Source organism: Eubalaena glacialis, chromosome 19 (assembly GCF_028564815.1).
Source record: "Eubalaena glacialis isolate mEubGla1 chromosome 19, mEubGla1.1.hap2.+ XY, whole genome shotgun sequence".
Lineage (NCBI taxonomy): Eukaryota > Metazoa > Chordata > Mammalia > Artiodactyla > Balaenidae > Eubalaena > Eubalaena glacialis.
This window is the reverse complement of record NC_083734.1, coordinates 14,102,224-14,126,508: the sequence shown is the minus strand read 5'-3', so window position 1 is coordinate 14,126,508 and position 24,285 is coordinate 14,102,224. Positions and strand designations below refer to the sequence as shown.

The 24,285-nt window shown below is 55.7% G+C and overlaps 1 protein-coding gene across 1 annotated transcript in view; it reads right to left on the bottom strand.

The window, feature by feature from the left end:
• The window catches only part of RTN4RL1 (reticulon 4 receptor like 1), a 66,006-nt gene extending 43,914 nt beyond the window's left edge, over window positions 1–22,092 (bottom strand). Inside the window, exon 1 of the mRNA XM_061175978.1 lies at window positions 22,030–22,092. Within this exon, the coding sequence (XP_061031961.1) occupies window positions 22,030–22,042 (13 nt within the window). The 5' untranslated portion in view covers window positions 22,043–22,092. The remainder of the gene's footprint in view (window positions 1–22,029) is intronic.
• Window positions 22,093–24,285: the final 2,193 nt, after the last annotated feature.

Here is a 24,285-nt window from a genome sequence, read left to right as displayed (position 1 = left end):
CTGCCTCTGAGAAGTGCATGCTTGGATGGAATTCACGGACACTGAGTGCTAGGATAAGGTATTGAGGGGAAAGTGGTGGGTGAGAGTTTGAGAGGATGGAGTGGCCTTCCTTCCATCTTTTATGAGGATACTTAGAAAGGATCCCAGGGATTCTGGGTTGGAGATGGGATGACTCAGGAGGCAGAGAGCAGGGTCCCCCCCGTGCCCACGCCTACTTTGTTACAATGGACCCACCAACTCTCCCAACGGGAGACCCACTTGACCCCTCCTAGGACAAAAGCAGGGCAAACACTTCCCACAGTCTGAATTTCCCCAGATGTTCTCAGGCCAGAAAATGCCAAAGGGCCCACTCCATCCTCTCCTGCCAGCTGGTGAGCTTGTTCCTCCTATACCCACAATTCCGAAGAAACCCCTGCTCCTACCTAACCTATGAGAAGGCTGCAGGCAGTGCAGTCAAGTGGAAAGGCCCTAGCTTCCAGAGGCAGCCAGGCCTGGGTTCAAATCACTTGGGCAGCACAAGAAGAACAGCTGCTTCTCACCTCCAAGCCTCAGTATCCTTGTCTAGGAAAGGGGATAATACCTATTTGGGTTGGGGAGAGGGGGCTTATAAAGATGAGATGATGTAGCCCCTCCGAAGATGGCAGCTAATATTCCTAAGGCCCTGGGTGCAGGTCCTGTATCTGGAGTGTGTGGGTTCCCTGCTCACAGGAAGCCTGTGATGATGCCCTGATCCCACAGGGATGGAACTCAGCCCACTGAGCTTTCACTGTGTGTCTGTGAAAGGACGGTGGGAGAGGGGAGCCTCCACAAGCAGGAGGGCCTAGAATCAGCTCTGGGAGGACAAGACCTTGGCCTTCCCTCGCTCTCCTCCTTGCAGGCTCACCCCAGAGACAAGGGGGCTGACTCTTGCCATCGATGGAAGCACCATGTGCCAGAAGGCAGGAGAGCACATTGGTTCTGCCTGGCACTCTGTATCTGTAGCAGCCCTCTTAGATGGCTTGCTGCAAGCTCTACAGTCAGTTCAAGATACACAAGTCCTTATCCTCTTGCTAATTGGTTCAAATCGATTGACCTTCAAGTGGGTCTCATGTACAACTGGTAAGAGATGGCCTGTATGGCCAAGCAACCCATGCACTTAACTAGCTGTTGCTCAAGCAACTGAACAAGGCACATTGACCCAAATTTGTCAGAACACCTTCTCCTCCTAGGCTGCAGGGTCAGCATTTCCCCCATCGGGCTGAAACATCTGCTGGGTCAACAGGCGGACCCTATTAGGCAGGTGGTGATAACACTAACGTAGAATCCTTGGGGAGGCAGAGGGAGCACTGAGCCTGTGATGAGAGTCCCTGGGCCCTGCCCCGTCCTGGCTCAGACCTCCTGGCAGGAGAAGGGGCTGCGTCCCAAGTGTACTGGCAGAGGAGGGGGAGGAAGGTGATTTTCCTGGCACTTTCGTGAGCTGGCTCCCGTTTGCCTTTTGATCTGTTTCCTCGCTCGGGCTTTTCCCAGGAAAGCTTGGGTCTGTCTCACTGAACCCATCTCCAAGGTTAGGTCACCGCTGCTTTCCAAGTGGGAGCCGATGTTTAGTCTTTTATTGTTGCCAGAGTCTGAAATGATCTGGAAACCGGTAAAGACACCAGACACCAGGAGATGGCCTAGAAATCTTGGCCAGGCTGGGGGTGGACAGCAGTTCTCCCCACCTCCCCTTACCCTCTCTGTGCCCCCCTGCGGAGAGCTAGCTGCTGGCTGGGAGTGTCTCGCAGCCTGCCAGAGTGGAGGCCAGCCACCCCTAACTTTCCTCAGCTCTATTTATAAACCTCTGCTCTGCTCCTTCTGAGCCCCCTCCTCAGGGTTTGAGCCTCGCTGCTTTGCCTTATCAGCCTTGCTTTTCACAGGCACTTAAATTCATGAGGAAAGGGAAAAAGTGAAATCAGATAGAAATGCAGGTCTGTTTGCTGTTTTCTCCAATGCAATGGTTGTGGGTAAACAGCAGACACCTTTGATGAAATCCCAGCAGGCTTAAACAATAAAGCTGGTTACAAACTCAATCTGGCAGAGATATCAGATCTGAAATTGTTTCAAAAAACATGTCAACATTTTCTAATGCTCCTTAAAAAAACTTCCTGCGCAGCCCTCTGTGGCGTCTGGGTCGGAGAGACAGGGTGGGGACAACCCGGGGCCTCGGCCAGCCAAGAGCCCAGGAACAGGCCGTTCCAGCTGCTGGGGGGCCCTGCCAGCTGTGCAAGCCTTAATGGCCACTTCACAGTCATCATCCAAACCAGGCAGAACACCAGCCTCCCTCCTGTACGCCCCTGCACACCCCCCACCCCAACCCCGCCCCGAGTCTGGCCTCTCAGCCTCCACCCTTAACTCCCTACCTTCTATTCTCCATACTGCAGCTTGAGGAAGCTTTTAAAAATGTAAATCAGATCATGCCGTTCCTTTGCTTAATACCTCTAATGCCTTCGCGCTGCACTTAGAATAAAATCCAAACTCCTCCTATGGCCTACAAAAACTCCTACGGGATCTGCCACTGCCTGCTTCTCCCCCACTCACTACAGTCCAGCCTCCCCGGCCTTCTTTCCAGTCCTAGAACACCAATCTCTGCCTCTGGGCCTTTGCGCTTGCTGTAAACTGCCTGAGATGCTTTTGCCCCAACCCTTGGTCATTAGCTCCCTCTCCACCCCGGCTAAAGTTGGTCCTCTCCCAGCCAAGCACAATATCACATTACAGTTTATTCTCCACACTAAACTCAACGGCTATCTGAAGTCACCTTATGCGTTTACTCATTAACTGTTTCCTCCGTTGGAACATAATCTCTCTGCAGGCTCCCAACCTGGGTGTCCCCTTACTGGTAGCCTATGACTAGCATACAGTAGGTGCTCAATGATGAACTGCTGCATGAATGAATGAGCAGCAAGGATGTCATCACTCCTCTAGGTATCCTCCCAGGCAATGCCCAGGAGTACAGCACCATAGAAATATCTCACCAGCCTCTCCTAACTGGCCACCCTGGCTATCCCTGCCCCGCCCAGGCCTCACCCAAGGTCCCTGCAGGCTTCGGGCCACCGGGCCTTGGTGGAACCTGGGGGCAGGAGCTCAGGCACCCGCAGGGATTGGACTGTCTCCGCACTCTCACCGCCCCCTTCCCCCGGGCTGTTTCCTTCCTCTCCGAACTCCCTCCTCCCCCCGGACCCAAGCTCACACAGGCTTGAGATGGGGGCTGGGCAAGGGCGCGACGGCACCCTCCTCGCTGGCCTTCTTGGACGAGCTCAGGCGCCCGGTCGGCTCGGGCCTCCCGGGTCTGGGACCGCGGAGGGGGTTGCGGGGCGAACAGCGATGCCACCCGAGCGCTCAGGCCCCCAGCCACACCCCGCCCGGACTGCGATCGATCCCTGCTGCTCCTGCCTCATTACCGAGGAGAACGGCCGGGGCTGGAAGAGGAGCCAGACGGCTGCGGAGGGGGCGGGGAGGCCTCTCGGCTCCCTGGCCCGGATTAAATATTTACTATGTTTTGTTTGGCCTTTGGGGGAGGGGCAGGAGGGCTGTCGCATCCGTCCGGAGCCGCCGGCGAGGAGGGGCCCAGAGGTTGGGGCTGGGTTCGGGCCCCGCGGCCCCCACCGAGACTCCCGGGCTGGCCGGGACCCGAGTACCCCCGGCCCGACCCCTCCCGGGGCGGGGATTCTGCTACGGATCCGCTGGGCCGCGCTGACAGATCTGGGTTACCGCGCTGCTGCGGCGCGGGAGCTGTGGGCCGCCCGGGAAACGCTTCCCACCCCGCGGGCGCCTAGGCCAGAGGGCCGGGAGGGGCCCCGCGCTCGGAAACCCGCTCCCTCGCCCGCGTGCGTCCTGCCAGCAGACCCCCGAGCCCGAGCCCGATCGGCCGCTGCCGGAGCGCCTGGGCTGTGCTAAACCGCATCTCCTCTAGGCCTCCCGCCTCTGATCCCAGCAGCAGCCCTCAGCCGGCTCCACTCTCCCATTGCACAGATGTGAAATCGGAGGCAGAGAAGGAGACGCAGGGGCCAGACTGGACACCCAGGAGCGCCCCCAGAGCCCGGGCGTTTCCTCACCAGGCTCGCCCAGCATCTGGTCGCACGTTTCTACTTTTCTACCTAAGGTGGTGCCGCGCCAACGCCCTGGCGCGCTCTGCCCACCGGCCTGACGGGCTTCGGAGAAGGGGAGAGAACCGCGAGTAGTCTGGGCACCGAGGGGGACTCCGGGAGTGCTCTCAAATGCCTGCCGGATGGGCGGGTTTGCCACGCTCCTCTGCAGCCAGCTAAGACCCTGGAGTCCCTTTACACGGGCACACACACAACCCCTAGTCATCCATTTACTGTTCCCTGCTCGGAAGAGGTGTGCTGGGGACACAGAGTGCTGGGTAGACAGGGTCCCTGCCCTCATGGAGTGCATAGTCGGCTGTGCACACAGTAAGAGCTGCCATCCCTTTCCACCCCTCTACTCGAATGTACACTATGACACACACACACACAACACACACACAGGGTGACTACTCTCCAACAATCCTGCTGCATGGACATAGACCCACCTAAAAGGCTGCTCACATCACATTCTACACGGGCAGGTACACACACACGTGCCCAGCCCACTCCGACCCCGTCTTTACATATATATGTGTACACATGCCCACATACATGCACACAGCAACTAAGGAGTGGCTGCCCCACCCCTTATATTAGTGGGTCATGTGTGTGCCCACTAATATAAACACACACACACACACACACAAGAGCTGCCCCATCCTTACACATGCATGTGTATATGCGAGTACACACATAGTCACTCACAAAGAACACCCATCTCCACCTCCATACATGTTGGTGTACATACCCACAGAGCTGACTATCCCCTCATCCCATCCCTGCACACACTTGCACTGAAGTGTCCACCGCCACCCCATCCCTATACATGTGTGTCCCCCCTACACACACACACAGGCACACAGGCACACACGCATGCGCACTGACTACAGGCGGCTGGGGAAGAGCTGCAGCCTCCAGCCCTGCTCCTATTTCAAGAGGAGCATTGCTGGAAAAGGAACAAAAGCAAAGCTGGCTATAAATAGCCACCTCCCTCCCTGCTTTTCCTGCCCTCCGGCCTCAAGGCCTTGCATCTCCTCTCCTGCCTCGGGCCCAGAGCAGCCAGGGCAGGGGTGCCCCCAGGGATGGGCAGGGGGGCCCTAGAGGCCCTGTGGCCAAGCACTGAGCACTGGGGCCGGCCAGGGGCTCTGGGCCTGGGTAGGTGCAAGGGCCCCCAGCCTGCCACCTGCAGCCAGCCCTGTGTGCATGTGCCCAGCTTGGAGGGAGGGAGGCCCACTTGGACCAGGCATGGTTGCTGCCTCAGCAGAACTGCAAAGGCTGGCAGCTGCAGGGGGAGGAAGGCGGGTCTGCTAAGCAGCGGCCACAGCTGCCCCTGCCTGGGCCCTCCCTTCCCGGCCGGGTTAGACCTTCCCTGTGTTGATTCCTGGTTTGGTTCCTGCGCCCAGAGTTGGGGATATTGGGTGCCCTGTCAGGAAGCCGCATGGGGTGGAGGAAAGGGTGGCAAGATCAGAAGTGGGGGAGAGGATGCAAGTCCTACTTTGAGTTCCAGTTCTATCACCTACTGATCCACCAGCCTTAGGACAGGCTCCTGACCACACCACCCAGCCTCGGTTTCAACCCCCTCTTCATGGGGTGTTGGGAATGATGCATGAAAAACTGGCGTGCCTGGCAGGCCCTTGAGAACTGTGGAAGGCCATGGGATGGGGGAGATTACAGACTGCTCTCTGTGTCTGAGAAGAATTGGATTAAAATAATACCTTCATTTTGTATTTACCATGTGCTAGGCACTGGGCTATCTTTAGTTTATTTCATCCTCTGTGAGGTAGGTACTATTTATATTCCCATTTTACAGATGGAGAAACTGAGGTTCAGGGGCTCGCTCTAAGTTCACACAGGTCCCTAAAGCACAAAGCCAGGTTGCAAAGCCAAGCTGGAACTGAAACCAAAGCCTTCTTTCTTACGTCTTATACTGTGGGGGACTGGGGCACCCTGGTTCTCAGGTTAGCCCCTCCTCAGGGACCAGTGGAGGGCTGGGCTGGGCTGGCTGGGCTGGTTGGGCTGCCTGGGACTGGAACTCAATGTGCTGCAGGGAGTGAGCCAGTGTGGTCCTCTGCTCCTGAGGCCCCCACCAGGGACTTGTGGGATCAGCCCACCTCCCACCCACCCCTCCTGTCCCTAGCTCCCTTGAGGGGCCTTTCTCTACCAACCCTGGGGGAGGGGGAGGGAGGGGGATAGGGGAGAGCTCAGGCAGACCTACTTTCAAGGCTTTAATCCTTTTCGCTTAAAGGATTTTTTTTTTTTTTTTTTTTTTGCTTGGGGAAGACTTGGTCTGATCAGAGGAGAGACGCAGCTGACAAGCTGCAGAGGATGGGGGGTGGTGAGGAGAAAGAAATACATATTTATTACCCTCAATTATTAAAAAATAGATAGTACCAGATCTTAGGTCCTGGCAGACACTGCAGCGGCATTTGTGCAAGGACTGTTTTCTTTCCCTTTTCTCTCTCTGTCTCCCTTTTTTTCTTTTTGTTAATTCTGTTGAGATTGTGATGTTTGTAGTGTGGCTAGCTTGTTAGTAAAAAATGCCCTGGCCAGTTCCCAGCGGGCTGGACAGCCGAGAGGCGAACAGAGCCTGCGACCAGGGAACCTCTGTACCCCAGGTACAGGGAGGAGCCGGACCCCTTCTCAGTGGAGGAGAGGGTGTGGGAGGGAAGGATCTGTGTCCCCATCTGGGGCTGCTCGGGCTGGGCCCCGGCAGGCATGTAGCCCCAGCTGTTTCTCCCCCGCTCCCTGCTCTCTCAGGGCAAACCCACCAATAACCAATAATGTACCTGCCCCCCGCCCCTTCCCATGTTGCTGCTCTTTTCAAGGGAGTGGAGAGAGAGAGAAATCGATTCCAGCTTCTTCTGTGAGGGAGGTGACAGCTCTTGCCCCAGGCTTCTGAGGGCTTTGCCCAGGGGCACTGCCAGCTCCCCAGACACACCCTTCTCTCCCCAGGACTGTATCAGCCTGTTGAAAAGTGGGCAGATCACCAGCTTGGTGCAAAGATGCCAAGGCATCCTGCAGGGTCCCAAGGCCCATTGAGGCCTGAATCCCCAGCAGGCAGGTATACACCCCCAGCCTCTTTTCTTGTGGATCCTACAACAGGGCAAGGTGGGGCCCTAAACAAAAACAAAGAGAGGGATCTCCAATGAGGAAAAAGACCAAGAGGCAAAGCCACTGAGAAGCAGACTATGGCACTCATTTTGGTACTTGAAGACCTCACAGAGCCTGGCACACAGTAGGCCTCGGTACAGGGCTGTTGGATAACAGATCAGGATGATGAAGACAGAACAGCAGCAGCATTTCACTGAGGCCTTGCTACCTGCCAGGAAGGTGCTTTACACCCACCTTGTCATGAATTCCCAGAACCCCAAGAGGCAGATGGCATTAGCCCCACTTTTCAGATGAAGAATCTGAGGCCCAAAGAATTAAAAGCATCTGCCCAAGGTCAGGCAGCTGGTAAGTGGCAGAGCAGGGCCCTGATTCCCGCCCATCTGGCTCCACAGCCTTTGCTCTCAGCTACTCATCTCTATATACAGAACCAGGCAAGAAGCAGTGTCCGTTTCACAGCCCAAGAGACAGAGTTACTGGGCTGGGGCCAGGTTTTCCTTTCTGATCAGGGAGACCCTGTTTTGGAGGGAAGGAAGAGGCAGCTGAGGAGAAGACAGGGCTGTGGGCCGGTGGTGGGTGGATGATGTCCCAGTTTTCTGGGGAGGCTTTCAACCTCTTCTTACTTTCCTGAACCAGTGAAAACCATTTGGGAATGCTTTCCAACTCCCCCACCCCCCAGCCCCGCACTGCCTTACAGAACTTCTCCTTGACTGTAGGCAGAGGGGGCAGGGAGTTCAGGACAGAGCCAGTCCTCCCCAAAAAAGGTGACCCATCCCTGTTGGTCCCGAGACTCCTCCCCCTGGCCAGGGCTGGCCTATGTCATTTTGTCCACTCACACAGACTCAGTCCTGGACACAGAGAGGCAAAGCTTCAAAGGGTAGTCAGGTCTGGCCCACAGGAAGGACAGCACAGGAAGTGACCACTCATGCTACTAATACTGAGGCCGCATTGGTTGAACTCCTATTCTGGGTCACAGTAAAGTGCCAATAACTTCATCAGCAACATCTCATTTAAGCTTCACAACCCTACAAGACAGGTACTCTTAGTAGCCCCATTTTACAGATGGAGTAAGTCAAGTTCAGAGAAATAAGGTCATTCCCAGGACTTGGATCTGCGTCTGGCCAGATCCCCACTTGGAGGTGAAGGGCTCGGCCACTGACCCCTGGAATGAGCTCTCCCTACCAGACCCTCTCCTCTTGTGGGAGAAAGCCTCCACTGAGCAAGGACAGCCACTAGCACAGCCGCAGAGGCCACCGATGAGGGCTCCACCAGAGTAGAGGTACAGGGAGAGGCTGGCGATGGGGGTCCTGGACAGATAAGGGGCATGTTACCAATCTTATCAGCCAGTATGCTTTGGACATTGTATGGAACACACCAACCCAATGCTGTATGATGTTGGGCAACCTACCACGGCTCTCTGGGCATTGGTTTTCTCAGCTGAGTTATAAGGTCTCTTCTAGCACCAAAGAGCCTGCAAATCTGTCAAATTCACACAAATCCCCTGGTCCAGATCAGAAGCCAGGGACATGGTCTTCCTCATGCTCCATCCTCAGGAGTTTTTGGTGCCACAAGCCACTCCGATTCCAAGGAAAGCTAATGCCTCTGTACATCTTCCCCCTCTGGTGTGCTCACAGGCCCCTTCACTGGAGACCTAGACCATGTCTCTGCCCCCCCCCCCCCGCCACACACACCCTCTTCCTCCTCAAATAACCAGAAGGCTTTGCATCTGGCTGTCTGCTGCTTGGGGTAGTGTCAAGCCCACCTACCTAAGGGGCATCACTGACCTCCCACACTGGCTTCCTTATGAAGGCCTTGACCTTTCACCCTTCTCTCCTTCCCCTGCCCAGAAGCCCACACAGCACATGGGCCGAGGCATGTGCACAGGTGTGGGCTGTGGCATAAAAAAGAGGGAAACAGTCTCCACGCACAACCCAGAGGATGGGCAGTCAGACGAGGGACATTCTGTGGTCATTAAAACAGGTTTCGAATGACCACCCTAGAAAGGCATTTGAGATCTACTGTTAATTCAACAAGGGCACATTTGCATGAATGTAGGAAAGAAGGTTGGAAGGATGCACCATATGCCCTGGGAGGGATGAGGGTTCCCACTCTTTGAGTTGTGGGATTATAGTGATTTTCTTCTTTTTGCCAACCTGTGGTTTTCCAATGTTTTCTGCCATGTGTATGCATTATTTGCGAAGTTCAAAAATGTTACTCTAGGGAGAGAAGGCTGCTGTATAAATGAGGCAGCAGGTGAAAAAAAGCAAGACCTTACACAAAACTAAGTTCTATGTTTTGTGCTTAGGAGTCAAAGGCAAGGGCTTATGGAACTGATCTCTGATCTTGTACTAGGGCTGCAGCCTGGACCACATTAAGAGCCAAGGAGGAGAGGTGTCTGACCTCATTGGGAAGGGGGATCCCAAGACCCACCACTCCTCTTCCCCAACCACCATAGCTGTTTCTTTGGTCTGTGTTTTGGCCCCTCCCCCTTGGCCAAGTGGCTGATGGACTTGGGGCTGACCCTCAAGCTCTGGTCCTCTCCAAAGGAACTTGAAACTATTCCATGGGCTCTACCTCAGAATGTGTGCCCTGCCCACAGCTCCAGCCCGCAAGGCAGCCAGGTATTGTATCAAGCACACTCCTGCCTCAGGGCCTTTGCATTTGCTGTTTCCCCCATCTGGACAACTCTTCCTAAGCAGAAGCAGCTTTGGTAGCTGCAGAGAGCCCTCCCTCACTTCCCTTAGGCCTCTGTTCAAGTGTCACCTTATCAGAAAGACTTCCCAGCCACTCTCTCTAAAATAACAGCTCTCTGTTCCTTAATGAACACTCTGTTAATTTTCTTCTAAGCACCTACCCCCACTTGACAGAATACATCCATAGTTGGTCGTTTATTGTCTATTCTCCCCACTTAGAATATAAGCTCTATGAGAACAGAGGACTTGGATTTTGTTCATTGCTTCATCCTCAGTGCCAAGCCAGCAGAAGGCAGGCACTCAATGGTTGTTCAATGTTTGTCAAATGGAGAGAGCCCTCCCATACCTCTCTTAGCTGAGAGGATAAAAGGCGGCCATCGCATCCATGGATAGATAATCCATAGATGACCATGATCTATAATATGGTCTGGCATGGAAAAACATGGCTGGCTCAGTTGGAGTCTTCCTTCTGGGAAATAAAGCTGAGAATACCAGTGGGACTTCCCTGGCAGTCCAGTGGTTAGGACTTTGTGCTTCCACTGCAGGGGCACAGGCTCGATCCCTGTTTGGGGAACTAAGATCCCGGAAAGCCCCTGCCTAAATAAATAAAGCCGAGAATACCAAGAATGTGGGGCAATTAAGTGGTGTGAGGATGGGGTGAAAGGCCGTCTTGAAGAGTAAGCAGCCCTGGGTGGCCATATTGGCCCTTGTGTGAGGTGAAAAGTCATGGGTGCAGACAGTGGGGCAGGGGCAGGAGTAGCTGTCTTAGGTGGAAGGAGAGGCCATGAGAGAGACCACAGAGAGATTGCTACTTTCTAGAGCTAGCCCCTTTCCTGGAGGCTTCTGGAGTCCAGGTCATGCATCTCTTTGCAATAATCCCCCATTTCTAATGAGCTACCTTGAATCCCTGCCATCACATTTGTTCACTGAAGGCAGAAATACCAGCCCACCAGGGGCAGTGGGCCAATCACAGGAAGATGATAACCACTGCTGCCTTGAGGCAGCCTCAGGGCCAATTGCCACCCCATGATTTGATGGTAAATTTCCCCCTTTGGTTGGTGCGTTCTCCTGAGCGTGGCCCTGTGAACTGTCCCGGCCTCTCTCCCCTGCTCAGAGATGCTGTATCAACCGCAGGCTTGGGCAACATCCTCCTTGCAAGGAGAGGAAGTAGTTCAAAGTAAAAGTCATTTCCACAGATGGGAGAGAAGGCAAAAGAGGCAGAGTTTTCTCACCCTAGGCACCACCTGAGCTCAGCTTTGCCTGGCAATTTTATCTCCTCATGTTCCGTCCAGCCTCATTTAAACATTTCAGATCTCTGAAGCCCAGAATGTCCACGAGAGGTTTTCATTTGCCACGGAATCAATAGTGCAAATTTTGTTCCATAAAAATCTGCCAAGTACAGCCCTAAACTTTTCTGAGCGAGAGTGCTGTTTCTTTCCCCAACATAGCTCCTGCCCTGCTGGACGTCCTCTGTGGCCCAGTTGCCCAGTCTTTCTATGCCTGTTAGCTTTCTCTGCCTACAGAGGAATGGAACAGGGCTGGGGTGAGGCAGCAACAGCCCTGGGCCCTAGATGAGCTCTGTAGCCCCTCTGCGCCTTAGTGTTCTCATCTGTAACTTGGGGCTAATACAACCTGCCTTTTCTGCTCTTAATGAGGCATTGTACAGGGAAAACCATGAGACACCTTTCTCCATACTCCTCACTTAAAAAAAAAAATCTGTTTCCTCCTGGTTCCTGATACGAAGTTTCTTTTTTTCTTTTCTTTTTTTTTAAAGCCCTAGGTTATCGTGATTTAATTTTTCTTACAGTTGCAGAGCAATTTAAAAGTTAGGTTTTGGTACCAGGTTCCTTGTGTTCCAACTAACATGTAATCAACATTCAATCAACATTGCCAGTCAGCTCATAAAGACACGACATTAGTTATTGATTCAGTACTCTTTACCCAATGCCACACTTGTGCTACATTTTATTTTGTGCAGGATGCTGTATTAGTCGGGTCCTGGTAAGAAAAACAGAGCGCTGTCAGATTGAGTAATTTGATGAGTACATAATAAAGATGAGAAGAGTGGGTAAGGAAACCCTAAGAGATAATGTCTTTTACGGCCCCCTCCCCCTAGAGCTGAGTGAGGAGAGGGAGCTCTTACTGAGCCTGGAGAAAGAGCTGCTGTGAGGGCTTTGACACTTTCAGCATATACCAGACTGACTTCCAACTGTCAGAATCCGCATTCCTTTGCCTGAGGGCCTCCTCTAGCAGGGAAGCTGTCTTTGCTTTCTCCAGGGGAACAGCACTTAGCCAGTGAGGGATGGGGGTTGTGTATAAATACCCCAGCTCCCTCCCCTTGGAGTGAGAGAACTTTGAGGTGCATGTTCTAGACTGTATCTGAAGTTCCGCAGTGGGATTAAGTTCTGGTTGCCCATGACAACACACCTGTTATTGGCTTCTTCCCTTCTCTGTCTCACTTCCCCACTCGTCTCCTAGTGTTTCCTAGGATCCCTCCCAAATAAAGACTTGCATTTGAATCCTTGTCTCAGGCTATACTTCTGGGAGAACCTTTGGGTGACCTATGGTGGAGGGACACAGAGAGCCCATGGCGACCCACCATTGGTTGAACCCAGCTGGAAGCAAGAGGGCATGGGAGCTCATTGCTGAAGTTCAACAGACCAAGCTCCCAGGACAGAGAGCAGGTTGGAGAAGGGTGGAGAGCAGATCTGAAGGGGCGGCGGGGTAAAGAGTAAGCTGTCTCCTCAAGGAACTTGCCATCCAGTGGGGAAGGCAGATAACATAAAGGTAATTGCAATAAAATAGACTGAGTGGGACCTCCCTGGTGGCACAGTGGTTAAGAATCTGCCTGCCAGTGCAGGGGACACAGGTTTGAGCCCTGGTCCGGGAAGATCCCACATGCCGCAGAGCAACTAAGTCCGTGTGCCACAACTACTGAGCCTGCACTCTAGAGCCCACGAGCCACAACTACTGAGCCTGCGTACCACAACTACTGAAGCCCGCACACCCTAGAGCCCGTGCTCCGCAACGAGAAGCCACCGCAATGAGAAGCCCCTGCACCGCAATGAAGAGTAGCCCCCGCTCGCTGCAACTAGAGAAAGCCCACGTGCAGCAATGAAGACCCAATGCAGCCAAAAATTAAAAAAAAAAAAAAAATAGAGTACTGTGACCGGAAGTACAGGATATGGTGGGACATCGAGGACTGCTCCCCAATCCAGGGGGTGCAGGAAGGTTTCCCAGAGAAGTGATGCGTAAGCTGAGTCCTGAAAGATGAGCGTGAAAGGGAAGAGGGCAGTGAAGAGTGTTCAAACAGCGGGAGCTGCTTGTTGCAAATCCTTAGAGACAGAGAGAGAGCACAATTCAGTCGAGGGATTGAAAGAAGCTCATTAGACCTGGACCTCAGAGTTCAAAGTGGGGAGTAGGGAGAGGAGAGGGTGGGGCTGCAGGTGGGGCAAGAGAGGAGGACCTGACAGCCAGGCTGGGAAGTCTGGACTATCCCCAGAAGGAAAAGGAATCACTGAAGTCTTTTAAACAAGGAGGGACAAGATCCCATGGCATTGTAGAATCTGGCCACCATGTAAAGGCTGGATTGGGTGAAGGCAAGAGTAGAGGCAGGGAGGCTGCTGGTGTGATTGGGGAGAGGATGGTGGCCGAGCCTAGGGTGGAGGTAGGGAGAAGAGGTGCGCAAAGGATGCTGAGGGAGAACAGGCAGCATTTCTCAGACTAATGGGGAGGGGTGGGGTGAGGGGGGACATTCATGGGTCCAATTCTCAGGCTGACGGTACCTGCAGGGATCGTAGTGCCAAATGCTGAAATGGGAGAAATGGGGAAGGAGCGAGTTTGCTCAGAGCTCAGAGTAGAAGGAAGAGCACGGTTTCACACACACTGGGTTTGAGGGGCCTGTGTGGCTGCCAGTGGAGACATCTGAGGGAGGGGTCAGCTGGCTGGATGGCTCTGGACGTCAGAAGCAACATCTCATCCGGAGGTGGGATGTTGGGGGGGGGGTCAGTAAATGGGCGCTACAGCCGTGGATGAGCTGACAGCCCCAGAGCTGAGCTGACACCCCCAGAGCAAGAGCAGGCCCAGGGCAATGCCTGGGAGGCACCACACTGAAGGATGGCAGGAGGTAGTGAAGCTGGCAATGAAGGCTGAGAAGGAGCAGCCACAGAAGTAGGAGAAAGACCAGGGGAGCTGCCATCGGGGAAGCCAAGGGAAACTATGGCCGATGGAGTCAAAGGCCACCAGGTCAGGTGAGACAAGGAAAATGTCTGGTAGGGTCAGCGTCAAGCCAGAGAGGTGACAGTGGAGTGATGGCTGATGTGTCCTCCTTCAGGGGTGAGAGGGAGGTGAGGGCAAGCAGACTCCAAGTGTGGACAGCTTCTCCCAGCTAAGTGGTCACCAGGGGTCCAAGCCCCGCTGCATGAGAGAGAGCTCAAACCGAGGCCTGTGGGCAGTGCAGTGTCCTCTTCGTCAGCACGCGACACAGCCAGTGGCCTTCCTGCCAGCACTGCTTGCTGGCGGCGGACCACAGGGGACTCCCCAGCCCCCAAACTAGAGGAGCTGCTAGGGTAGCAGTCAGGCCAGAGGAGGAGGTCCCTCGAGCCAGCTCTGACCAGGGCCACCTGCGCTATCTGCTCTGTATTCTGGGCTCTAACACTGGACATGATTTGAAGAGACTCTTCTACTGCCGAAAAACCTTTGTCAAACCGTCAATCCAGTCATATTACAGATGGGGAAACTGAGGCCCAGTGTCCAGGGTCCTAGTGAGTCAGCCACAGAGATGGAACCAAACCCAGCCCTGGGACTCCAATTTTGGGGTCCTTTCCAGAGCCCCAGGGTCCCCAGGAAGAAAAGGCCTTAGCCAGGCCAAAGCCAGGGTCGCGCAGAGCTGCCGCTACAGGCAGAGCCGGGCGGCCGGTGAAGACAGAGACAGACAGGAGGGTAAACACCGTGAGGCGTGCTGCCTGCAGCACAGGCTGAGGAGGTGGCCGGCGTGCTGGCCGGCAGGCTGCCGGCACAGCCCTCGCCCCATGCCCAGCCTGCCCAGGCTGCCCCACGCTGGCCACTGAGTGACCTACCCGGGCCCGCCTCCCCCGAAGCCCACCGCACTGCCTGCTCCTTCCTCCTCCCAGCCTGCTCAGACAAGCCCATGAATAGAACATTAAAGGTAAAACCTTCTAAAAGAAAAAGCAGCTCCCTGGTAGGAGTCGCCCCGTGAAATGTCAAATGCAGAGCAAGGCTTCCTGCCTTGTGTGCTTCTCACTAATGGAGGCACCTTAGCCTCCATTCCCCATCATCCAATCGCCCTATAAATAAATCATTGTAAGAAGAATGCCAATTTTCCCCCTAGGGTCTCATGAATCCCTCTATAAAAGCCCCCTTCACGACGTGTTGGCTCAGGTGCCCAGAGAGGGACATGGCGAACTCTGCTAGGACAATTTTAGAGGCAGAAGCAACTCTCACGCCACCTCTGTGGGCTGAGAGCTGGTAACTCAGCTCTTCTCCTGACTTGGGGAAGAATTTTTTGCTCCATTTCCTGCAGATCCACCCCGACCACAGTGCCACTGTCCTCTGGAATCAGCCCAGGACGCTACCAAGAGGCCTCGGCTCCGAGGGCTGCGGTGGTTTGTCCCCTGGCAGACATGTGATGAGTCGTGCCCACCCACCCCTGCATGGGCGGGTGAGCCATAGACCCGCTCGAGCTTTGTTCCCGACACGTGGCATGCAGAGTGCTGGCCTGCCCACTCCCGGGGCCCCCACTGAGTGGCTCACCAGCCACCCGTGGTGCCAACGTCACGCTACTGGCCGCAGGGTGGGAGTGCCGACCTAAGCGCCAGAGCCCACAGCTGAGCATTCGGGATGCTCAGCTTTGCCACTGTGGACCTCTGGCGTGCACTCCCGGAGCCTGCTGCATGCTCACCAGGTGTGTTTCTGCACACACACATAGAGTATTGTGCCAACCCTCTTGCTATGCCGGCACGGAGGCCTCCACAGCACCTCTTGTGAATCACATAGCAGGGGCTGTTTGCAGTTTCGGGTCCCAAGTTCACTGACTGATTAGACAGTAATCACAGGTTCGGAAGCACCCCGCTGAATCCGTTAGATCTGACACCCCGCGCCACCCACACCGAGGAGGAGAGGCGCTCCTCGCTCCGAGGGGGGGATCTGCTCTTCTACACCGCGAGATCGGCTGCACTCTGCCTTTTTTTTCTTTTCCAAACTGCAGGAAGAATGGGCCTCTCAGGTACGCAACCGCGGCCGGAAGGGGGCAGGAGAAATCCCTTGTGGAGGACAGCTCTGAGTTCTGCAATTACCACCCAGCTGACCGGCTAGGGCTGGGCCATGGGAGCGCCCCCAGGAGTGAAGGAACATTCCAGAGGAGGAGGGGCAGGTGCAGGTGGAGGGACCTCCCTCATCCAGCCTGCTAACTGCCACCACCAGGGGCTGTTGCTCCCTAGTCACCGACCAGTTTGGGGTGTGGCTCTGTTAGCCAGTCCACCAGGATAGTCTGGAAGGGGAGCCACGGAGAGCAACCTATGGAGAGATCCCAGCCCCCAAATAAACCATGGCTCCACCTTTCTTATGGGCATGAAAGCAGGCAGGTTGGTGCTGCCCCACTGTCTCATCCCTGTCTGCAATGAAGAATCCAGAGCAGGAGACAGTAGGGGAGGGGTGTGTCTCCCCAGACAGAAAGTGTGTGTGTGGAGGTGGACAGGGTAGAAGAGGACACATGAGAGAGGGGTTCAGGGTATCAGGAGCCCCAAGTCCCAGCCAGAGATGTTCCTGGAGGAACACCAGAAGGGGAGTGTATGGGAACTACCAGGGAACTCTGTAACGAGGCACAAGTGATTCAGCAGTGCCCGGCACCTCGCAAAACAAATGTCATATAAATCAAGGCAGATGGGCATGTGAGGCAGTGGAGCTTAAAGGTTAAGAGAGCAAGAGAAAGAGCGTGGTGGCAGACAAACCTGGGATTGCATCCTGACTCAGTGCGCCAGCTGGGTGACCCAGGGCAAGGGAGTTCATTTGTCTGTGCCTCGGTTTCCTTATCTCAATAGCAGGGACAAGCACAGACTGATCTTGATGGGTGGTTGTGGAGATTGCATGAGGTAAGGCATGGAGTCCACTCAGCTTGGCCCATCACTAGTTATAAGCAGCTATTGTTGGCATGTGGACAGGGACACATTCCCTGATGCCCACTTCCAGCTCGCATCCATCCCTCCTCCCAGCAGGCTTGGCCAAGTATGCTCTGAGACCCGCATGGCCTCCCCTTGCTCTAGTGATGGACACCAAGTCAGCCGTGCCTCTTCTCCCCAGTTCAACGACATCCAAAGGTCCCTGCTCCTGGGCCCCCTTGCCTTGGAGTTGATGTCTCCCTAGGTCTTCTCCCAAGCCTTGAGGAAGCCCTCGCCCTGGGGTGCCTGCCTCACTCGTCTCTCGGACTCACTTCTACCCAGGGTGGCCTGGTCAGCGCACCCTGAGGAAAAGGCTGCTTCCAGCACTCTGCACGGAGGTCCTGCCTTCTGCTGTCCCTGGAGGCTCTGTTCCCGTTTTGCCAGTTATTTTGCTTCCTCGGCCATCTGTTCCCTCCCTGTCATCTCCTCTCTGCTTTAACCTTAACCACCACTTCACTGCAGATGGTACCAAACAGATCCGTTCTTGACATCCTTCATGATGCCTGCCCCCTCCTTCTCATCTCCAGAGAGTGAACTTCTGCTCTGTCCTTTCTCAGGCCCTGACTCCAAAGCTTGGAGTTGGATTCACCCCCCACAAGGCCCCATTCACCTCCTCGGTCCCATCTGCTGTCAACTCTGTCACAGGTCAGGGGGCAAACACCTGCCCTTTTCCCCTGTCTTTTCCTTTTCCTAATGAGACTTCCTCTTTTCAAACTTGGCCGAGAACCTCTCCTGGCGTCAAGTCCACTGTTTGCTCTGGTTATCCACCTGGTCTCCTAAAACAGAGCTGTTTAACCCTCCAGGGGGGTCGGGGTTGGTAGCCTGAATCTGAGACCAGAAACTCAGGTTCACTCTTGCAGTAAAGGAGCCAGTATGTCCACGCTGGGACTTTGGGTCCTGAACTGTTCCTCTGTAGAAAATGGACCTGGAAATTGCAGTGAGGACTTGGCTCTGTGTTGGCATGACAGAGACCGAACCAAAACACATTTCCCACATTGTGTGAGCTCACAAAAGGGGAGCATTGCACTGCTTTCCTTGCTTTTATTCTGGATCCTGGTGAGAAAATGCATGCATGGACTTTATTTAGCAACTCACCCTGCCTCTCCTCTCTATTGAGGTGACCTGGTGCTCCCCTAAAATTCTTCCTCTTGGCTTCTCTTTGCTGGCATAAGGACCAGGAGCTTTGAGGAAAGAAGTCCGGAAGCTCCTAATTAAGGAAACTGTCTTGGTGTCATTGGTTTCACTAGGCTGCATTACTTGAACGGGACAGAATTGGGCTGGGAAGACTGAAATCCCACTTCTGTACCTGGATTTGGGCTAAAAAGCCTCATATCTCAACCCTCTAGCCAGGGCTCTTGTATTTCCCCTCTACACTTTCTCTAGCAGAAAGCAGAGTGTCTTGGCTGTCCATGGAACACTCCCCACTTCCCTTCTCCATTGGGGCTAAGGAGGCCATGTCACTAATAGCTCCAAGAGGAGCCTCCTTACACCTGGCCACATGGAGACTCTCTGATTCCCTAGGGAACCTCTGGATTCAAATCAACCAAGCATCTGACAACCCCATGGTCCCTCTACCTTCCCTTCTTCCCACAAAGGAGACCCAATCTAGCCACTAGGCCAGCCCATCAGGCTATGGAAACCAAAAGAACAAAATACATCTTACTGGGTTGCAGGCCTTAATCTAGCTCTTGCTGAATTATTCAGGGATGGCATTAACTTATAAATGAGTGTGTTTGACTGATTTTGTGGTTGATGTACAGATAAATTCTAATGAAAGACAGCTACAAGATTTTAAATTATTAATTAGACTGCCACTTAACAAAGCCTATTTGGCACTCTATTTCCTTGCTTAACAAGACAAAAACTTTAAGGTTCTGTATGTGCCCAGAGGCTGTTGATTTGCATTCTGTTTTTATAGCTCTAAAAATGAAAACCATAGATCCTGACCTTAAGCAGGCCGCTTCTTGCAAAGCAAAACCCCCAGCAGGCTGCCCTTCCTTCCTGGATGGTGCTGGGTGGCTCGGGGCCTCGCTTGCCCTGACCGCCTCTCATCTCTGACCAGAGATTTGCTTTTTATATCCCTGGTTCTTCTGGGGTAGGCCAGGAGATGGAAAAGCCAGGAGGGCAGCTGCTGAAGCCTAAAGCTACCAGCGCTGTCAGCAGCAAGATCCACTGAGGAAGCAGGGCTATTCTGGTTCACAGAGGTAGGGCTGTGGCCAGTAGAGTCTGTTCATTAAGAGATGCAAGGCAGCACCCCCAGTTCCTAAAATGTCCTCCCTGGGGACAGCACCATGTTAACTGCAATAGGACAACCAACAATCAGAAGGACGACCCTTGTGGTCCAATCCCTACTCTCACCTTCTTTCTCCTCTGGGGTTTCTTTGCAGGATGGGTAGGGCTCGTGGTCCCCTCTTCTCCCAGGATCTAGGGAGGGCTACTCTTTCTTCATCTTTCAAACCCTTTTCCAAATCATAATTAAACTATGAAACTCCCTCAGAGCCAGGATCCCACACAGCGTTCTGAATCCATGCTATGACATTTTTGCCGGGAGCCTTTGGGAACAATTTGAGAAGCAGAAACTTCAAGGGCCACCTCTCTTGGCACTAGCCCCAGTCATATCTTTGTCTCTGGGCACACACCTAGAATCCACACAGAGAATTTGAGTGGCCTGTGTGCGTGTGTGTGTGTGTGTGCCTGTACGCGCAAAAGAGACCAGTCCTGGGGACCAGGATCAGGGGCCAAGGGAGAACATTGCCCAGGAAAGGACCCAAATAAAAGTCCTTTGCCCACACTATGTCCCACCAGCAGGCTCCAGGCCACTGGAGCCCAGCCCAGCCCAGCCCAGCAAAGGACTTCTCTGCTCTGCTTCCCTCAGGCCAATCCAGGTGGAAGCCTCTTTGGTTGGTAAAACCTCTCCTGCCAATGAAGCTGTGCAGGAAGGGAAAAATAGCCCAAGTGGCAAACACACGTGACTGCCAAGCCTCCAGTGGCCACCTCTTGGGCAAGGTAAAGAGCCTCCCCCTGGGGAGCCGCCCCCAGAATGCACTGGACTCATCCCAAGCTGGGCCTCTGGCTAGCAAGGATGGGAGAAAAAGGCTCCTGGAGGCTGCTCAAGCCTCCCTGGGCACTTAAACCATATAAATAAAGTGCGTGGGCTGCTTCATGGCTCGTTTTTAACTGTAAACTGCCAAAAGACAAAAGACCAAAAGGGAGATGAGATGTCAGTTCCTCTCTGTTATCTCCATCACAGACCTGCAGCCCAGACATGGCGGCCTTTAAAACTGCCTGGGAAGCCTTCCCCACTGGGGCAAGTTTGCAGGCGCCTGGCCCAGGCTGCCCAGACCTGGGCCTGCGCTCAGCTGTGTAAAAAAGCATCCTCTCTGTGCAGACACACTCTGGCCAGCACCGCCCGTTGCTGAAAAGGCTTTTAGTCCCTTTCTGCTGGGAAAAGGAACTGGGGTGTATCCGTGAAGTGGTTTCTCCAACCAGCCGCAGAGACTTTTCCCACCCACAGTGAAAGGCAGTCAGCGTTTCCCCCCTGCACTGCACCGACCCACGTGGAGGGCACAAGTCACACACAAGTTTGTGGATATTGACACGGTGGGGCAACCGAGGCTCCTGGGTCGGCCTGAGACAGCCGAGACACCGGCTTTACTGCTTCCAGCGCAGGCGTGGTTTCTTCACCTACCTGTCCGACCTGCTTATGGGGTCTCTTCCATGACCCCCACATCTGCTCCTCCCCGCCCATCTCCGGGCTTTGGTTCCCCCTCCTCCGCTACCTCCCCCTGCCCATTTTCTCCTTCCCGATCCTACTGTGAGGTCAGAATCCTGTGCTTACGACACCTCGGTCTGTTGCCATGGAAACAGGGGCGGATTAAGGCTGGAGCGCGGAGCGCAGGGATCAGGCCCTCCGCTACCTGAGCTCCCGCCTCATCAGGCTCCGCAGGGCCCGGGCAGCCAGCCGCAGGCGCCCGCGTCTCGTCAGCCGCTCGACCCGGGCCAGGGACGAGGGGGTCCCGACGGGGCTCCGCAGCCCACCCGGACCTGGGAAGGGAGAGAGGTAGACGCAGAGGCCCGGGCAGCGGTTGGCGGAGCCCGTGGGCTCACGGCGTGGTCACCTGCCCTCCCTGGGCCCTGGGGACAGCTCCCGGCGCGGCAGCCACGTGGGGGCGCGGCGGGACTTCCCCAGCGCCCGCGCCAACTTTGCAGCGCTCAGCTATGAGCCCGACAGCCCGAGGGTCGTCGTGAGGTGGTCGTGGGGCCAGCTCTTAAGTTGAGCCTGGCTCCGGCCGCGCACGCTCCCGGCACGGCCTCCGCCTTCGCATCCCTCCGCTCCCGGCAGAAGGAAAGTTTGAGGAACCGATCAGCAGGGGCTAGCCACCAACCCTCGGCCGCTGGGTGTCCAGAGCCCGCCGCTGAGGACCACCAAAACGGGGCTGCAGCGAAGGTGCCCGGGTCCGGGCCCCACCTGGGAACCAGGACGCGCAGTGAGTGAGCGCCCGGGCCGCGCGGTGACTGACCGCCAGCTGCACCGGAGCGCAGGTTGGACCCGGCCCCGCCAAAGCGGCAGAAGCTTGGCGGCGTGTGCCCGCGCAGGGGATGGAGCCTGCAAGTCAAAACTTTATACTGGCAAAGCTAAGGTCCCAGGAGGCCGGCTCCCCTTCCATCAGGGGCAGCTCACTGTGGTCTCGAAATGACCTCGCCGAGCCAGATCCCTAGGCCTGGCCGCTTGATCCAGGGAGCAAATCCCGTGTCTCGCTACTGGCCCCAGTCGGGGGCTGAGCTCCTCCAGCAGCACTTCCTCGGCGGGTGCGTCCCCGCAAAGCCCGCCAGACTGCCCAGAGCTGCTTCCCGGGCTCGGAGCCCCGGCGCCTGGCAGCTCTCGGGCGGCTCCCAGGCTCGCGGCTCTGCCCCGTGCGTATCCAACTCCAACTTGCCCCTGCGGCTCCAACTCACCTTTGCGAAGCATGTTGGCCGCGGGGCCGCCACTCAGAGGTCGGCCTAGGCGCGCTCCCTCCCAGGGTCCGGATTCAAATCCTTGGGCGCTGGCTGCAGCTAATCCGAGCGCGTCGAGGCGGGGGCAAGCCGGGAATCCGCTTGTGCCCGGCGGCCCGGCCCCGCAGGGGCATGGTGAGCCCGAGCCCCGCGCCGAGGGCACCGGCGCCCACCAGCAACCGCGGCGCTGCCCGGCAACCCCGGGGCGAGCTGCTTGCTCCGCGGAGCTGGCGGCCTGCTTCTGCAGCCCCGAGCACTTTGCAGGCGGTTTTGAGGGGGGACGCCGCCCCCCGGCCGCCCGGCCGCGGCCCCCTCTTTTCCGCCCCCTCGGGCCGCAGCCGCCGCCGCGGTTGCTGCAAAAGGGCGCTCGCACGCACCGCCAAGCTCCGGGGAAAGCGCCCGGCGCGCGTTTGCAGGACTGTGCGATCGGCGGAGCGGGGCGCCTCCCTTCCTCCCCCCGGCTTCCCCCACCTCTCCTCCCTCCTTCCCTCCCCTGCTCGCTAGCTCCCTCCCTCTCTCTCTCCGCTCCCCGCCCCCGCTCACGGAGCGCCTCCCATACAAAATTTATGAAAGTGCTCTCAGCTCGCGGTGCTGAGCGCCGTCCTATTCCCAGGGCAGCGGCGCTCAGCCGTGCGGCGCCGCCTCCCAAGGTGTTTTCGCTGCGTCCGACCCCGGGGACGATCCTCGGCCCGCGGCCGTCCAAGTACCTGCCCCAGTCCCCGGGCCAGTCGTCGGGCCACTCGAGAGCCCCTCCCGGGCCCCGTGGGCTTCCCGGGGCTCGCACCCGCCGCCCCACCCCCCGCTCGCCCTTCGCGGATGGAGGTCACCGAGACAGGCAGCTGGAAGCGTGCGCTCTGCCCGCCGGCTGGTATGCGAGGACCGCCGCCCAGAGTCCCCGATTACAAGTCCGCACCCCTGCCCATCTACTCCCTGGCCGGGTCCTCTTCCTCCTCGGGAGGCTCGACGGCTCCTCCTTGCCCAGGATAGCTCCGGCAGACCCAGTCGCATCGCATCCCGAGACCCAGGACACTATCCTTTTTGAGGGGTGGTGTGGTGTGCCCCCTGGCTGGTCTACACATCTCAGCAAGAATTGGGGAGGCCCAGTTGCATATTCTAGAGAGGGAAAGACTGATGTGGGGCTCAGGCAAGCTATCTCCGCCTGGGAGGGTGGGGGGCTCTGTTCTCCCTCAGTCTACACAGATCCCGCCTGGGGCTTCGTGGAAAATGGAGGAGGCACTGCCTAAAAAGCAGGTCCTACAGGGGACCAGTTGGGCTGAGCTTAGAGAAGGTTCAGGCCAGATGAGTCCTGGGTGGAGGCCGGCACCCCCTACTGGCCTGGGATAAGAGGGGTCCTGGAGGGGGAAAAGAGTGGGCTAAGTCACCCTGTAAAGGCACATTTATTGAGGGTCTATCATTGTAGAGTACTACTATTCCCCGGGGATTCAGCCAATGAAAAAGGCAAGGTCCCTGCCCTTGTGGAGTTTACAGTTAATAGGGACCAATTGAGGAAAGTCCAGATGAGATGGCGCTTGGAAGAAGAAAAAGCCAGGTGTTGTTCTGGAGCTGATACAGGCAGATCAGGGAAAGCCATTCCGAGCAGGTGACATCTAAGCAGAGATCTAATTGAAGTGAGAGCGTGAGTAGTGTGATTCCTTGGAGAAAAACTTGTCATGATCGGAAGGTCAAAAAGAAGGCCATTATCATTCATTCACCCATACATGCATTCAACCACACTGAGGCTCTGGGTGTGTGCTAACTACCTAGGCTTGGACTTCCAGAAGTTTATGGCACAGTTGGGGAAGACCCACAAGCTATCTTAGAATGTGACACGAAGAGATACAGAGTGTGGGAGGGGGCTCTGCTAGCTCTGTAGGGGGGTGGGGGGGAAGACCATCCAGAAAGACTTCACAGAAGAGATACCATTGGTCTTGAGGGCTGAATTCATCAGGCTGAGAAGGGGAAAGGCCATTCCAGGCAGGAAAGAATGTGCAAATGCTTGGAGGTGAGGGAGTAACCTTGTTCTGAAGATTAAGAAGATTGGTCGGGAACTACCATGGCAGTCCAGTGGTTAAGAAAGAGCTCGCCTTCCAATGCAGGGGGTGCGGGCTCGATCCCTGGTCGGGGAGCTGGGATCCCACATGCCTCTTGGCCAGGAAGCCAAAATGTGGAACAGAGGCAATATTGTAACAAATTCAATAAAGACTTTAAAAATGGTCC